The sequence below is a fragment of the Pecten maximus genome, unplaced genomic scaffold, assembly GCF_902652985.1.
Source record: "Pecten maximus unplaced genomic scaffold, xPecMax1.1, whole genome shotgun sequence".
Taxonomy (NCBI): Eukaryota; Metazoa; Mollusca; class Bivalvia; order Pectinida; family Pectinidae; genus Pecten; species Pecten maximus.
This window is the reverse complement of record NW_022979206.1, coordinates 16,333-33,731: the sequence shown is the minus strand read 5'-3', so window position 1 is coordinate 33,731 and position 17,399 is coordinate 16,333. Positions and strand designations below refer to the sequence as shown.

Below are 17,399 nucleotides of genomic sequence, written 5' to 3'. Positions count from 1 at the left end.
ATTTTTGTTGAATTTGGCGATAAGATCTTCCAACAGCCAAAAAAACTGTCCCTCACTTAGCTGATTCGTTCTTGTTTTCTTACGAGGCTGTTTACACCGAATAACCTTAAGATATATTCATGCGCATGTACATCGGGTATACCATCCAAACCCTACAAACTCGCACGAGCATGCTATTTTCATTTTTTTTCAATAGTTATTTCTATGTGGTAACATCTCAGCTTCCTCTTCCTACAGGATTTACATATCGACAACTTGTTCCAACTGTGCATCATATGTCAACTACATAATAGGGTTTCAAGTGATGCAATTTGAGTAAGACAATGGTAAAGTTTTATGGTCGATGTCGTAATCTGATTGGGAAATAACCGTACTCATTCTTCGTTCGATATGACAGGAGACATGTCCGATGTACGTTGATATATCTGATGATTCCGTTGTTACCACGATGGTTGTATGAGCACTTGGATTTGACCTAGATTTACATTGCGGTGTCATCAATTAAGAAGAAGACAGTTACTCCTCAGTAACGCCTGGTTCTATTATCATCATATCGGTTTTCAAGGATTGAGATTTCGCCTGCATGTCGGTATTCTCTGTGCTTAAAAGGTATTGATTATAATTCCTGCAGTTAAAGTGAAACCTATTCATAAACCTAACTCAATGATATTTGTCATATAATGGAAATGTCTTCAATGTCTGTTCGATTCAGTATATCAATAGATAAACTTTATTTTCAAATAATTCTGAAACATGTTAAGTTAATCCACATATATCATTCAGTTTCAGTGGCCCAGTTGGATTGCACAGGAGCCCCGATGACAGAAAGGCAGGTTCGGTATCATTGCGCCACCAAACCACTCTCAGTACTGAGTGAATCTGGATCACATTGATAAGATATAACACAGATATGCCAATCTTAAACCATAGTACTTTTATTAGAGATATGTATATATGACGTTTCAAAGTAAATACAAGTATAAACATTCACATATGCCATTGAAAAATTGTATTTGTAATAAAATCGTGCTCTTCAAGCATATAATTAATTATGTATGAATACAGTGTGTAATTTTCAATTTCAAAAATATTTTATTGTAAATACATTTTAACAAAGTACAATAAGGTTATTATTACAGTGTGTAATGCATTAGAATACTGTAAATCACTTAGATTTTGCGAATTCTATATGTCGAAAACTGGCTTCTTCAAACATATTCGCAAAAACATGATAATACAGTGCGTTATTTTCGTACAAATAATTGCGAAACAATTGAATTGGCGATTGACTCTCCTCGTGTGTTTACTCGAAAATAAATCCCATGCAAAATATAGGTGATTTACAGTAAACGGCGTAATCATAACGAGAACAATTCCGTTATATTATGAAATCTTGTTGTTAATTTTTATAACGCAAACATGCCTGTTTGATACAAAAACGAAATACGATTTAAGGATGTTGCGTTAAGGTTATAAAGGTTGTCCTGGAGGTTGTCCTTGATCTATTCGGCTGCTGCTAACTTCAGATTTTATATCAAATGTTGTATTCCCTTGGTTACAGTAGACTCGAAAAATACAAAAATAAAAACAGTTTTCATGAGCGTAGCATAGCGGAGAGAAATGATTCTATTACAGATAATCCTGTCAAGCAGATACAAAAAAATTCCTACTTTCGATTTAATCAGACCGAAACTCTTCGAAAACGACTGATTATTGAAGACGTCACATATCATTCTCGAAATTTGAAGTTATCATTCTTTACTTTTAGATCTTTGATATTTCATGACAACATTTACTGTATAATAGGGTTATATTCGCGGGGTATTTAATTTCGATTTGCGGTCATCAGATATAGCGTGAATTTAAATACACAGCGCGAATATTTATACAAACAAATGTTGTATAAGTGTATCACTATATAATATTTGCAAAGTGGTGTTGCGCAAAATCCTGCAAACTAGGCCCGACTGAAATATCCGCGAAATATTACCCCCGTGAAATTTAACAATTTTACAGTACATCATCTTTTTATACGACTGTATACGAGCACTTAAATACAAACAAAGGAATTATGTTCTATATACAGACGAACAATCACGAATGTTAATGGTATGCGTATGAAATTAAGTGCAAGCTACATCAATTTGATATTACGTAATTAATTCATAATGTAGTATCGTATTTCAAATTTCAAAATGACTACTTCTGGCAATCCAAAAGTAACAGTATGACGCATAAAAGACGTTTAAGTTTCACTACTAGCTAGAAATATCATTAACACATTTCAAATATCAATATCCAAATGGCTGTTGTTGTTCATCTTGATCAATTAAAAATGTGCTGTGAACAACGATAACCATTACCTTATGTTTCATAAAGACCATTCCAGCAGTTTCTGAGAAATAGAGAAAACAGGAATAGAGTTTACGTGACGGACAGGCCACGGATGATAGCTTTTTGAAACAAAGGGGGAAAATAAGAAAGAGATATATATCGTTTTCAATGTGGAAACTGAACTCATAAAAAAAAACAAATGACAGCAGATCATCGAGAGAAGTCGATGTAATACTAATTCAATATAAAGTATCAGAAAAAAACTGTGATAAATCACCGTCTGTACAGGATTTACTTAGATAAAGTATTCATAATGGTTTCATCACCGAAAGCTCTGCCATTTCTACACTAACAAAAATGTCAAAAATCATCCGTGTGTAGAATATAAATAGAACAAGAGATCCCAGAGGGATCTTGGCGCCCACCATTGAATGATCTTCATAGGTTCCATGTCAGATTGATCTTTTCTCTACTTTTCCCTTCATTTTACTAATCTGTGCAAATTGAGACATCCCTCCAGTACTTTTCAAACAAGGGAATCCTAGCTATATAAGAAATTTGAGATTTAACGGTAATGGCTGTTGGTTTGCCAGGTTGTTTTCAGGACAGACCGGTCCAAAAATGCAATACAAGGGACCAAGGGGAACCTACTTATGAAATTTGAGAAAGATCCATTCAGTACTTTGAGAAATAGAGATAACAAACTTCAATTGTCAAAATCCAAGATGGCGGTCTGTCGGCCATGTTATTTTCAGATTGGTCTCAAAATGCAATATGCATAACTAGGCACCAAGGGAAACTTACATATGAAATTTGAGAAAGATCCCTTCAGTACTTTCTGAAAAATAGTGATAACAATCTTCAATTGTCAAAATCCAAGATGGCTGCCTGTCGGCCATGTTGTTTTCAGATTGGTCTCAAAACGCAATATGCATAACTAGGCACCAAGGGAAACTTACATATGAAATTTGAGAAAGATCCCTTAAATACTTTCTCAGAAATAGTGATAACAAACTTGAATTGTCAAAATCCAAGATGGCTGCCTGTCGGCCATGTTGTTTTCAGATTGGTCTCAAAATGCAATATGCATAACTAGGCACCAAGGGAAACTTACATATGAAATTTGAGAAAGATCCCTTCAGTACTTTCTGAGAAATAGTGATAACAATCTTCAATTGTCAAAATCCAAGATGGCTGCCTGTCGGCCATGTTGTTTTCCGATTGGTCTCAAAACGCAATATGCATAACTAGGCACCAAGGGAAACTTACATATGAAATTTGAGAAAGATCCCTTAAATACTTTCTCAGAAATAGTGATAACAAACTTGAATTGTCAAAATCCAAGATGGCTGCCTGTCGGCCATGTTGTTTTCGGATTGATCTCAAAAAGCAATATGCATAACTAGGCACCAAGGGGAACCTACATATGAAATTTGAGAAAGATTCATTCAGTACTTTCTCAGAAATAGCGATAACAAACTTCAATTGTCAAAATCCAAGATGGCTTCCTGTCGGCCATGTTGTTTTCAGATTGGTCTCAAAACGCAATATGCATAACTAGGCACCAAAGGAAACTTACATATGAAATTTCAGAAAGATCCCTTCAGTACATTCTCAGAAATAGTGATAACAAACTTCAATTGTCAAAATCCAAGATGGCTGCCTGTCGGCCATGTTTTTTTCCGATTGGTCTCAAATTGCAATATGCATAACTAGGAACCAAGGGGAACCTACATATGAAATTTGAGAAAGATCCCTTCAGTACTTTCTCAGAAATAGTGATAACAAACTTCAATTGCCAAAATCCAAGATGGCTGCCTGTCGGCCATGTTGTTATCCGATTGGTCTCAAAACGCAATATGCATAACTAGGAACCAAGGGAAACCTTCATATGAAATTTGAGAATGATCCCTTCAGTACTTTCTCAGAAATAGCGATAACAAACTTCAATTGTCAAAAACCAAGATGGCTGCCTGTCGGCCATGTTGTTTTCAGATTGGTCTCAAAAAGCAATATGCATAACTAGGCACCAAGGGAAACCTACATATGAAATTTGAGAAAGATCCCTTCAGTACTTTCTGAGAAATAGCGATAACAAGAATTGTTTACGGACGGACGGACGGACGGACGGACGGAGGGACGGAGGGACGGACGACGGACCACGGACGCAGGGCGATTTGAATAGCCCACCATCTGATGATGGTGGGCTAAAAATCAAGTATAATACATTCTAATGACAGTTTATAAGTATACCTGGCATAACAAACATCAAATTTCATTAAATAAACATGATTTAACTGGGTTGGATGTAAATAGTAGAGTACAAGTGTTAACCTCATGGCAACAACAATAATGAAAACTTATATATGAATATATCACACTACGGAGAAAAAGATTTAATGATTTAAATATACATTTATCTTCATTAGAGATAATAAGCAAGCAATGTTTCTATCATGAAGAATCATCAATGAAGAACTATCCAAACATTGACAGAATTAATTCAATAATTTCTTCAGATAAATCTGACACAGAATGTTTTCACTGATGACGAAATACATTCAAGCATTTCATATTTGCCAATTATATAGTAAAACGGCACGTGGAACAACATGGAATTATTTGCTTGTGAATAAACGCCTAACATTAAAATGACTGTCATGATAATGAATATTGACGGAAAGGACGATGCAAAAATTAAATATGTAGAAATTAAGTAGAGTACAACTTCAAAAATACCTATCTTAATCTCAATTTAGTCTGACTCTATAGATCTATAGACAGTTCAGAACAGAAAAAATACCACAAACGAATTACCTAAGCACAAACGAAAGGTCCATGCATGTATTGGTACAGGAACGTTTTGAAACAGGTCTCTACAAAGATTCGTCAGTCAAAAAGGATCTGAAAAAAACAAGACAGTAATATCATATCAATACACATTGAATACAAGCTATTGTCTTTTAATTCATTTATACACTAATTATGTAAAGGTTCCTGGTCGATAGCGGACATATTTCAGAATAGCTAAAAAAATCAACTGATCGGTGCTTGGTGAAAATATGTGTACATTCTGTTATAGGAAAAAGCGAAAACATATTTGGTCTGTACAGAAAAAATTTACACATTTACAGTTTTAAGTACCTACAATTATTTTACTGCTATTGCATTTGATAATGTTATCTTTGTCGCCATCTACTGGGGTCACACTTTTCAAAGATGTTCGCCATTTCGAATGAAATTCCTAACGTTAACTTCATTATTGTGTACAAAGTGTTAATCGATAGTATACATCAGTAATTACAAGGGTCCTGGTCTATTTATTACATCTATACCAGTGAAATATCAAAAAATATTCATTCTATAAAAGTGATATTTTTCACTAGTGAAAAATATCACTTTTGCTGGTTTGACCAATCAAATTAATGATTAGAAAATACCAAAATAATTGACCAATCAGAAAGCCCGACATATATGTCAGCACCTGGACAGGGGGAGCTACTTTTTTAGGGAACTGTAGGCCTAGTTAGCATACGGGATAGGTTTTTCGTTGATAAAAAATGTAATAAACAGAATATCTAACAGTGTCTTCAGTAATACCAAATATATTTCACTCGTGTGGCTAATATTTTGATATTTTTCACTCGTGCTGCGCACTCGTGAAAAATATCAAAATATTAGCCCCACTCGTGAAATATATTTATGTTTGCGACTGTGATTCCTCAGATATGAAATATCCAAGCAGGCCCATTAAATATATATTTCACTGCTTAAACATAACAAAAAATTTTCATGTTGACAATTACTGCTACGGTATACCTGGAAATTTTCGTTACAGTTTAAACTTTGGCAGTTTGTTGCCAAATAAGAAAAGGCTTATTTAACAATGATCTTAAGTTTCAATACTGTCTACTGTAAATATCTCGCATATGGTCAGAGCGGGTTTTAAACGGGTTGAAATCATACTTTTTGCAGAAAACTAGTGTTCCTCGGGCCAAAGTTTCCCGTTGTAATTTATTTCAAATTAGGTTTTGATAGAGATAGAACGACAAAACCGGAACATTTTGAGGGATGTATGACATTACCTATCTCAGTATTGGAATAATTCTTGTCGACTTTTGATGAGGAACTCAAGCCGCTTGCGAAGCTCTGGCTCCCTCTTGATGAGGTTTTCCTTAAAGTGAGCAAATTGAGATCATTAGATCATTAAGAGATATTATTAAACAGATAAATTAAACATATCCATAGGCAATAAGAATTACTGATGTACATTATAACAATATATCTAGCAATATATTAACGCATTGTTAATGTTTTAGAACTATTTCTAATATCTAACATGCTATTTTTATTTCTAGTACGTTCATGTCTATGATGTACATAGATGAAGACAATCTTGACATAGCCAATACTAGCAGTATAATCTGTAAAACATTTACTTTATTGATATTGATTGATATACCTCTCGTTCGCTCCTTCCATTCATTCCTTTCAGATGCTCAATATTCTTTAGGGATTTGTGTATGCCAAGAATTTGCTGCGCAACGTCAGGCTCTGGTTGTAAAGGAACGTTTTTACTTGCCGTTTTCCTGGTCTTGCTATGGAATCGAGCTTCTGAATCGCTTGATTTCCTGTCGTCTTGTGTAACATCGAAAGCTTTCGGTCCTAACCATGTGAATCCTAGGTAAAAGTAGACCCGTTTTTGCCAAAGACTCCGTTGACCAATGTGAGTTCCAGTGGGTATAACAATCTGTGTTTTGTTGCCACCTGCTGTCTTTATCTCGACGGACACTTCGGTTCCATCCTTAATCAGTATCCCATCCAGACGTTTTAGCCTTTCGATGTTCTGCGGTTGCGACCATACGGTGTCTCCTTTGTAGTATCTACCTGTATGGCTGTTATGGAGTTCTTCGTAATACACGATTTCATCGTATCCTTGTCCTTTTCCAAGGAAGAAATATGTCGTTTCCCTTTTCATACGATATTGGTTGCCATCCATTTGACGTGGGTGATTCTTTTGGAAGGCTGTTTTCCATTTCTGCATAGCATCTGGAAGTTTCCCTATGGGGTATAGCTGCAGTTGTCCTCTGTTCTCTGTTGGCCAATGAAGCATCATCAGGTAAAGAAAAACCTCTAAATAAGGTAGCTCATCTGCGCTATCGCTTTGGATAATGTACAGTCGTCTGCTTAATGCGACTAAATCCTCAAAAGGATAAGGATTGCATCTAGTTTTAGTGATATGCAATACAATTGCTACACTTATGAAACTTTTAATGTCAAATGCTTCAATATTTTCTTCTGTCTTCAAAATGGCTTGGAGATGCGTGAATATCAGTTCCAATTTTTGTTCACCTTCCTGTTCACGTCTAAGTTCTAGGATATTGGCAAGAGATCTTCCTCCAAGTTTACGAATTCTTCTTCTCCTAAAGTCTGCCTTATCTTTCTCGCTCAAGTGTTCAGGCACTTCATCTGTATCCTCACCAAAGTAGCTATCTACGTTTTCCCTCAAACGCGTCAGTGTGCGGTACGCAAAGCCAGATTTTATCAGATATGCATTTTTCACGGCACTATTCTTTAGTTGAGTAGTTTTGTCTTCTATCTTTCTCATGGCAGCATCGATATGAAACCGAAGAGTCCGTAAATATTCAAAAGTTTCCCTGTCGAAGTCGGGTATTCCGACCTTTTCATACTGGAGTTCTTTGTCAACCAAAATGGCATGCAGTTTATTCCCTTTAATCGGTGATGATACCTTTAGCAAATCCAGCAACAGTATCACTAAATGTACTTCATTGTAGTACCCTGCGTCATTGGCAGAGGCATGTTTTTCCTGTTCGCTGACTGATTGTTCTTTGTGAAATATGCCTATGCCAGTATTTGCCAACTTTATAACCTCTCTCGTCTCATTCATGGATAATTCAGTTCCTTGTTGAAGACAACATTCATACTTTTCCTGCAATTGATTTTTGAACACCAAACCGTAGGTATCCCACAGGTACGAGTTTTTGGGCTTCAAGTGCGTAGCTATCTTGGAATATTTTGTTGCATCTTCCCAATTTTTGAAACTCATGTACAGTCTTGCTATTTGTTGTGCAATCATTGGGTCCTTTGTCATGTTAAATCCCTTCAGAAGAACAGCTGCTGCTTTATCAGGGTCTTCTTTCGAGCATATTTCAAGGAGCATAGGCGAAAAAGTTTCTTTTTTTCCATTTTCTAGCTGTTCTCTCTTTTTCAGGATGTCCTTGACAATTTTCTTAACCTGGTCAACAGACCTGTTCTGGTTGATAAAAACTGGTGAACTCAGAAAGAATAACATGGCATCACTCGTTTCCTTCTCAAGCTTTTTCTGCAAAAACTTGAATATTTCTCTCGCAAACAGCTTGTTTATGATAGAAAGAGCTTGGAGGTTTGTTCCCAGGCCACCTCTTGATGATCGATTGAGCAGAACTTGCAACGGCTGACTCATATTGCTCTCCCATCGTCGTTTCGACCTCTGGCGTTGAGGTGATACCAAGCCGAATGAAATTACACCTCTATTTGATTCTGGGCTCATCATTGTGTCAAAAGCGCTGATAGGAATGGACTGAAAATCAATGTCATAACTGTTCATCATGGCCAAATACAACAATAGGAACTGTTCTTCTTGAATTCCAATGCTGTCGACATACTGTTGAACAGTACGAGTGATATATTCCTTGTTAAAATTTTCTTTCAGAATGTTGAAAGATATCAACAAGCGAGGATTGACACCATTCTCATTTTGATACTTTTGTTCGAGGGATTCATACTTTTTGTTGAACCAGTCTAGTTCACGGGGTTCCAATTCATGTTTCAGAAGGACAACTGAATCGTCAATTTTCTTTGGAAGATTTGTTCTCCGAGTGCAAAGGAGAAGGACACAGAAACAGGAAAAGGGTGTTGTTTCGCTTCGCCTTGCAGCAACCCTAGCTCTGTTTTCAAGCGATGCGTAGAGGTTCTGAACGTTCTCTTCATCACAATTATCCAACAGCACGATCGGCGGTTTTGGATTGGATGGGTCATCATAGTTCCTCAGGAGAGCAATTTGATCACATGTTTGGTCGGTAATTTGCTTCACAATACAACATCTATACATCCGTCTTGAATCCCACAGCAATTGTTTGGCGGAGGTAGTTCCACCAGCACCCGGTTGGTGCATTAGGTTGACGATAGCAACTCTACAATCGTCATCATGTTGGTGTCCGTTCAACGCCTCCGTGAGAATGTTCATCAGTTTGGAATGCTGCGACCTCTGCAATATATGATCAGAACCAAACCAATAGTTCCACCATGTAGCTTCGTGACCCCTAAAAAAGGATTCCTGAGCCTCCCTACTGTGTTTTTCAAGTTTCTGTTTATCCATGGTTATCTCGGTGTCATCACATTCGTTCATGCTAAGAATCTCAAGGTCGCACATTTCGTTTCTAACTTTATCACGCAAATAGCAAAATGCGCCCTTTGAAGTCGCAATTTCACATGACCCCCTTTTGTTGTTCGAGACTAAATTTTGTAGCATTATATTGACATGGTTCCATGGCAGTCCTACAATACATCTCTCTGACATTGTTTTCTCGTCAATACTCTGTCGTCTCAGCAATTCGCTAATCAAGCTATTAGCGATATCCTCACTCGGCGAAAGTAGCATCCATTGGTCCTGGAACTTCAGTATAACCTCTTCCGCAGCTTCAAGCAGTACATCATAGTTCTTCGAGAGCAGAAGAAAAATTACCATTGCTCTTCCACTGGGAACTTCGTCTCCATAAAACCGCAAAGCCTCTTTGAATCCTTCACTTCGGTTTCGTTTCCATTCCAGAACATCCATGGGTTGTTCCTCCATGACATCATAACCATTGCAAAAGACCCATGGTCTTAAAGCGGATGTTCTAAGATCGTCAAACAAGTGATTTCGTCGCTCGTGGTCTTCTTTATTTTCATCAGAATTTTTGTCGAAATTTTCAGTTGTCAAAACCTTGACAACTTGCTCCTTTTCAATCTCAATGAAATGGTACATTCCGTCTACAACGCTGGAAGAACTGAAATCAAAAATCACGCATGGCTCAATGTCATTGACAAACTGGAAACTTTCTGCAAAGTTGTGGACAGTGTTGCATTCCAACGGACTGAGGAAAATTATCGGATACATTTCTTCTGTCAAAGTTTCGCAACCACCGCAAAATAAGTTTAGGAATTTCTGTCGGAGATTTTCCTGTATGGGAACTGTCTTGGGAATTTCTTCCTGCTGTTTTCTGTATATTGAAAGTTCTTTTTTAGATCTCATATATTGGCGTATCTGTTCATCTGTCAGAGATGATGGATGTGGATCGTCATTTAGGAGGCGAAATATAACCATTCCCTCCTCATCAAACTTAACATATACCGCCTCATCCTTAAGTAAGGTGGAGTTGGGTACTATGTCTACCTCGACAACGACCAGCTGTCCTCCAGAAGAATCGACGTTGTTTACATCTATAAACTCAACTGGTCTGATACAATTGAGTGCTAACTCAATCTGATCCTCATAAAAATGAGAAGTTATAGCTTGATAAATGGCTCTCTTGCAACTGTCCTTTTCAACGTCTATGCCGATAATCTCTCCTTCCAAGCACTCACTATTGGCTTTTTGTTCAACACCAAAATGAATGGTTCCATTCGTCCTTTCGTTCATGCATGCAGATGCAAAACGAACAGTCTCTTCAGCGATCCATTTGACCCTTTCTACTGGCGTTTTCGGTGTTTTGTTCAGAAACAGATGAACTGGTTCTATCAAGTTATGCGGTCTGGTTATACTCGTTCGTATTACTGCAGATTTCCGGTAGTTGTCAAGATGTCCAACAGGTGCTTCAAATTTCCTGAACGATTCTCTGAAGTGTCCTTTCGGTTCAGTATTTTTTATTTTAGCTTTGCCTTTCTGTTGTTTGTTAACCGACGTCACAGGTTTCCCTGTTTTTTCAGATTCTATCAGTTCGTCTCGAATTATCAGCAGATTTTTCCTATCACGAAAGGAAAATTCTTGTAAGATCTCTTTCGTATCATCCGAATCCAAACATTTGAAAATTTTTCCATCGACTTTTTCGTTCTTGAATATTGTTAGTATCTTTCTATTGAATCGGTCTGCACCTAGATCAAATTTTTCAAGAACATCACAGATCTCGTCTACATCCATCTCTTCAATGCATGGACTACTTTGAACTTGGCTTGTATGTGCATCTTCGTCACCTATATGAATAAAATTGTTGTTAGATAAGCAAAATGGCTGGTTGGAAAATAAGATAAATCTTTTTCTTTTTTCGTTCCGATTGTATGTCAATAACATTGACAATATATGATAATGAAAACATTACCAAGAGAATGATCAACTTAGGTAGAGTCGTTTTTTCTCTGAACATGTATTCCGATCTGAAGTATAAATGTTGGTCATTTAGTTTTTTAATCATCTAATCAATTATCTAGCTAAACCATAAGTTTCCTGGTTATGTACGGTCGGACGGGAAATATTAACCCTTAATTGTATCACGGTATATGAATTACTAATTACATGCAAAGCCAATCTTCTAGAAACTAAAGCAGTTTCAAAGGACACCAATCACGCCTCTATCTGACAACATTTCAAAAAAAAAATTCTACCAAGAAAGTCACATTATTACAAATATATTTTAAGATACATGAACACCTGTCAAGACATAGAACTACAAAACTGGATATGAAGGGGAGTAACTCGAATTTGCTAGTAGCATATTTGATTATTGATTGTTAAATTCTAAATTGTCCAAATTATATAAAAGTACCATATATTTCATTTAACTGTCCCGCAATACGGTTACTGGAAAGGAACAATGGATAAAATATTGTTTTAACAATAATTATTATTACACCTGAATTCAAACACGCCCGGATCATATTCAAAGCAAACTTTTCATATGTAAGGATCCCCCGTACAAATGAGAACTTGTTCAGTGGAGCATTCACCGTTCATCGATTTCACATGAGTATAATAAGATTACTTTGGTTCCTTTGTATGATTATATCCTCAAGTAATCGTGAATTCGCTGTCATTTACCTATACAAATAACTGTTAACTTACCAGAATCATTTCCATCGGATTCGGAATCTTTTTGTCGCCAGGACAGATTTTTATACACATGGCTTTTCATTGGTTAAAGACAACATGACAAGTAAAAGTACAAAATAAATTAAAGTGCATTTATATGACGAGTACACTTGCATGAACACAAATCAGTGATACAGAGCTGACAACTCTGGACAGTGTTAAGAGCTAGAGAAAACAGCTCTTAATGCAGGGCTCCAAAGGTCATCTCAATTATACAATCTCGAATGTCAATGCCACTTTATTAATAAGCAAGTCGTGCCCATTTACCAATGGGATCGAATAGTGTATGGTTATACAGTGGTCAGACGGGCAATATGGCGACGCTTACATTAATGGTGTAAAGTTAATAAATAGAAAATTATATACCAAAGTCAGATACTAAATATTTACCTCTATTCAATAGTTCAAGGCATTGTAAAACAAATCCCTGGAAAACCAATTTTCTTAAACGATTCAGGGGCTTTAACTCTGTCAACACAAAATGACACCAGATATATTCTGTAATATGTTACAATATAGACATGACAAAACAATGGATGATAATAAATTGACGTGTGAATCCGGATGTAAGTAATATCAGCTCAGGATCTGTAAACACAAAGAGAATGATATCGGACATCTTGAGTGGGGGAACGGACAAAATGACAGACGGACGCATAGACCGACAGATCCCGTGCAATGACTTTCATACGAAACAAGATAGACATAGAGATCTATCATTACATGATTTGTAAAGGATACGTTCTCTTGCTTCTTCCTCCACGTCGTCCGAGGGAAACAGTATCAAATGTAGATAAAACTAACCCTTGGAGGTGGTCTTGCTTCAGCCTGTACTCGCGTCCATATTCAATGACCTGCTGACGGACCTCGTCTTCCAATGCCGATACGGACACATTTGCCTTTTCTTCGCAGCAGAAAATGTCATTCAAAATTCCACGAACCAAATCGTCCAGAAGCTGGTCCTCTAGAAAAGAAACATCAACAAATAAATAAACCAAGTAATAATGAAAATGAAATTTACTGGGTATTCCATATCATGACAGAACGTTTTCGAAAATCTTAATTTCAAGATAAATGAATAGGTAGATAAAACAAAACAATAGAACAAGAGAAAGTTATGTCGTTATGGATGTTGTTTTTCATGCTGAGAACTATCTGTGTTGATAAATCTTCATAAAACACAACCGTTTATCACAAATGAAAAAATGAAAACGCCATTGAACTACGAGAATCTGTACAAGGTTACCTTATTACCTTTTCTGATCTCATCCTCTGTAATTGTGCATTGTTGAAGTTTCTCTCTGATATGGTCATCCACACAATCTAGTAATATCTGGTAGGCGTTATGTTTTCTGGGAAGTATTTTCAGTAGCTTGTCCACCTGATCATCATTGGTAGCATCCACCGGTATCCTTTCCTTGTCGTCTAGGCTGAGGACTTGCTTTTCATATAGGCATTCCACAACGACTTTAATATCAATATTCTGAATCAGGAATCTATGATTCTTCCGGAGAACAAGTTGCTCCCTTGTCTTCATGGTGATAGTTCTTTCTAGCGTATCACTATGCTTACAGCTGAACTGAAATGAAAATCGTTAACAAAATATCAAAAACAAACCTGGAGGAAGTTCAAATAAAGGAACCTCGCGTCTGAACTCGAAATGACATATATTTTGTCTGTTGTAATAACGGAAAAGTTTCAAAAGTATTCAGAGATGATTAAATAGCCTTTGACCATTTCACTTTCAACTACGTCCGCAAAATGGTCTAGAATTTAGCATCTCAATTCCATGATGTATATATCAAATAAATCTGTTCAGGGGTTCATGAAATATTCTTTATTAGACACTATAAAGGTTAAGGTTTGACCTTCTATATAATCAAGTGGTTTACCGTTACCTGTGATCTTTGACCCATTTCAAAAACTGGTCAATGACCATCAAATTCCATACCTAATTAGATTTTTTTTTGTCATCAATTAAAGTAAAAGGTAACACCTGGCCAATTTCAAAATACCGGTACAAAGCTGGAGTACACACGATTTATTCTTAACCCCGAACAGATTAATTTTAATGGCGGGGACACATTTATTCAAGTCTCCACTTTGCTTTACTTTACTTTGATCGTACTTTCCCTTGTTTTGTCGGATTTGAGTTAGAATTATGGTCTCGTTTTGATGTCGGTATTCTCTGTTGTTGTCAAACCGGAGGGAGTCCTAACCGATTTTAAGGAATCAAGTAGTGTTTATATCGTTTACTACAAATTCGCAGTATGGGTCTGTAAACAGGAAACCTTTGTATCATAAGGTATGACGTTTTTCTTTTCTACTCATAATGACTCCCAGACAGTTGCATTTGTAAATCGGATTATTTGAGAATGTAGGTGACGGGGTAAGACCATTCTTACAAGTAGTGAGGATGAAAGGATGCATACAGACAGACAATCATTTAAACTCTGAGTTTACCCTAATAAAATAGTAAATAATTTTCACATGCTAGTTTAAATTTGAATATCAATTATAACAGTTTACAGTGTATAAATACTGTTATTTTGATACCAAATATGTCATATTGAAATACACGAAGTAAGTGTAGTGATGCATTTAATTAGAAAACCATGCATACTTATCACAAAATTTAAAATGTATCCAACATTGTCAACTCCAATTAGTATACATTGTAATCACAGTCTATATTTCATACTTCTTTAAAATCTTTCCATATATCTATACTTTCCACAAAATTAGTTAATTAGAAAATTTCAAACCTGTCAACTGCGTTGTTAGCATGTCAAAAATGTCCAATACAAAATGTTTCCCCTGTTAAAAGTTTAAAAGTGAAGGACTAATTACATCACCTTGGCGCACACTTTAAGACATGAACTTAAGCCTTTCATTGGGTATCAGACAAGGCTATCATTTCTTGCTTTACCTAAATGTTTCGAGTTAGATAAATATATATTTATCCTGCAACTGCCACCGCATTGTTGGAATACATCCACCGTATATACGGCAGTGACGTAAAACAGCTGTATTTTGGAATCTTAGCGCGTGCGTTAATTCGACTGACCTACTTCAAAGTGAAACAACGTTTAAAAGGCGATCATATTTCTGTCATTTATTTCTGTCATTTTTGACACCGTTTCACTTCAAAATGATTATTTTTAATGATTATTTTTGTATAGTTGCAGGATAAATAGAATACATGGTCAGTGTCTTAAAATATAAGCTGTATTTTTGGCTCGGGACAGAAAGACAAGGTACGCCACTTTTGCCTTCTTTACCCTCGCCAAAATACAGCTTATATTTTAAGACACTGACCATGTATTCTCTATATCTACTTACGTAATATATCTTCATTTTGTATTAGTTTTACTATAATGGTAACTTTATTGTTTACCAGGGTTACATATACATGTACATATACACATGAACGCGTAAATGAACACCTTCTCAAACTGACGTAGTTCTTCAGATGATGAATTATTCTGCAGAATGCATATTTGTTAGTTATTACTGCTGCATATAACTAAAAATCATGTATAATTTAATGCACTTGTGAAATGAAAAATATATCGGTATTTTAAAAACAAATCAATAATAAAATCTTCATGATTATAGGAATTTGTGCGTTGAACATGTTTGACATCCTTTAAAAGTAAATCATTGGTTTTAAGATTTCCTAAACTTGATCCTGTAGAAAGTATATATATATATATATATATATAAAATAACAAAAAAACAGACTTTGCCGCAAGGCCTTTCTGCCCTCTCAGGCTTCTTCAAGCAGAAAGGCCTTGCGGCAAAGTCTGTTTTTTTGTTATTTTTTATACATTCACCTTCGCAAGGACAGATTTCAATTTCTTATATATATATATATATATATATAAAGTTTTTAAAGTAAAGAATATGGACTATAACTACAACTGTACTAATTAGAGATGACAACGTTGGATACATCCTAAATTTTGTGAAAAGTTTGCATTGGCTACCTCATGTATGTCAGTATGACATATTTGGTATCAAAATAACAGTAAATTTATACACTGTAAACTGTTCTAATTGATTTTTGAATCTACATTAGCTTGTGAAGATTAGTAACCATTTTTATTAGGGTACCCCCTGCACCCAACTTGGTGTTACGCATAGAGGTCCACTGCAAATATCGGTTGATGTAATGATAACTCATTTATGCCATTATGACGCTAATGTGAAATATCTTGCTCCCGCGAGGTTCACCTTTGAGAAACAAATTACACCTACTAACGTCACACACATCGTCTTTCTTCAATAAAACCATCTATTTGTTTAACAATGTAAACTGCTGCTTACATTTGCCTACATTTCATAACAAATCGTGATATATGTAACCGTATATTGCTCTATCATTACATGCACTTACCCGCCTAAATTCAGTCGACTACATCCTTCTTCCTTATCCAGCTATGCCGCACACTAATCTCGTTCTCGGAAATCCTCCCTGGCTTTTCGTTTCGGTTTTAACAACAAGTGTAGTCTCGTAACCAATGAGAATCACCTATGTAGGCCTAGAGAAAATGACCTGTCGTGCCAGACGTGTTAAACGAAATAATCATACAGTTTGATTATTACGTTCATTTAATATGTTGCGAGTATAGCGTGTATAGTCGAGATTAACCGATGCACATGCATTACCAGTTTTAGGTGTTAATATTGTATTGTCAAATTTGAACGATATGCCTATAATCCCTATAAGAAACATGGACTCGTCTGTAATTGAAAGGCAGTGATCTAACTTGATTTCTATCTGTTTGCTAGTATTTACAAGATTACAGACTTGAAAAGAAAAGAAAATGAATAATGAAACATCATTATTCTGCATTGCATCTCACACTACATAATTAAATACTGGTATCTTGACATTTTCGTTAATTACGTAATCTGGTACAATGTTTACCGCCTTAGA

At 36.0% G+C, this 17,399-nt stretch overlaps 1 protein-coding gene across 1 annotated transcript; it reads right to left on the bottom strand.

Moving 5' to 3' along the window:
• Nucleotides 1-4,461: 4,461 nt before the first annotated feature.
• Nucleotides 4,462-17,175, bottom strand: LOC117318340 (sterile alpha motif domain-containing protein 9-like). The gene is made up of 7 exons (XM_033873340.1): nucleotides 16,857-17,175; nucleotides 13,712-14,036; nucleotides 13,199-13,421; nucleotides 12,431-12,492; nucleotides 6,797-11,565; nucleotides 6,420-6,508; nucleotides 4,462-5,238 (listed from the first exon to the last, which is right to left on the bottom strand). Exons 2-6 carry the CDS (start codon nucleotides 13,992-13,994, stop codon nucleotides 6,425-6,427), a joined length of 5,421 nt encoding a protein of 1,806 aa, XP_033729231.1. The 5' UTR covers nucleotides 13,995-14,036; nucleotides 16,857-17,175; the 3' UTR covers nucleotides 4,462-5,238; nucleotides 6,420-6,424.
• Nucleotides 17,176-17,399: the final 224 nt, after the last annotated feature.

What these genes read in the sequence shown, in the direction of transcription:
- LOC117318340 (XM_033873340.1), bottom strand. Translation starts at nt 13,994, where the DNA reads ATGAAGACAAGGGAGCAACTTGTTCTCCGGAAGAATCATAGATTCCTG. An exon ending in ATCCGATGGAAATGATTCTG is followed by an intron (nt 11,566 to 12,430) that starts GTAAGTTAACAG and finishes TTATTCATATAG; the next exon opens with GTGACGAAGATGCACATACA. An exon ending in ATGGAAGGAGCGAACGAGAG is followed by an intron (nt 6,509 to 6,796) that starts GTATATCAATCA and finishes GCTCACTTTAAG; the next exon opens with GAAAACCTCATCAAGAGGGA.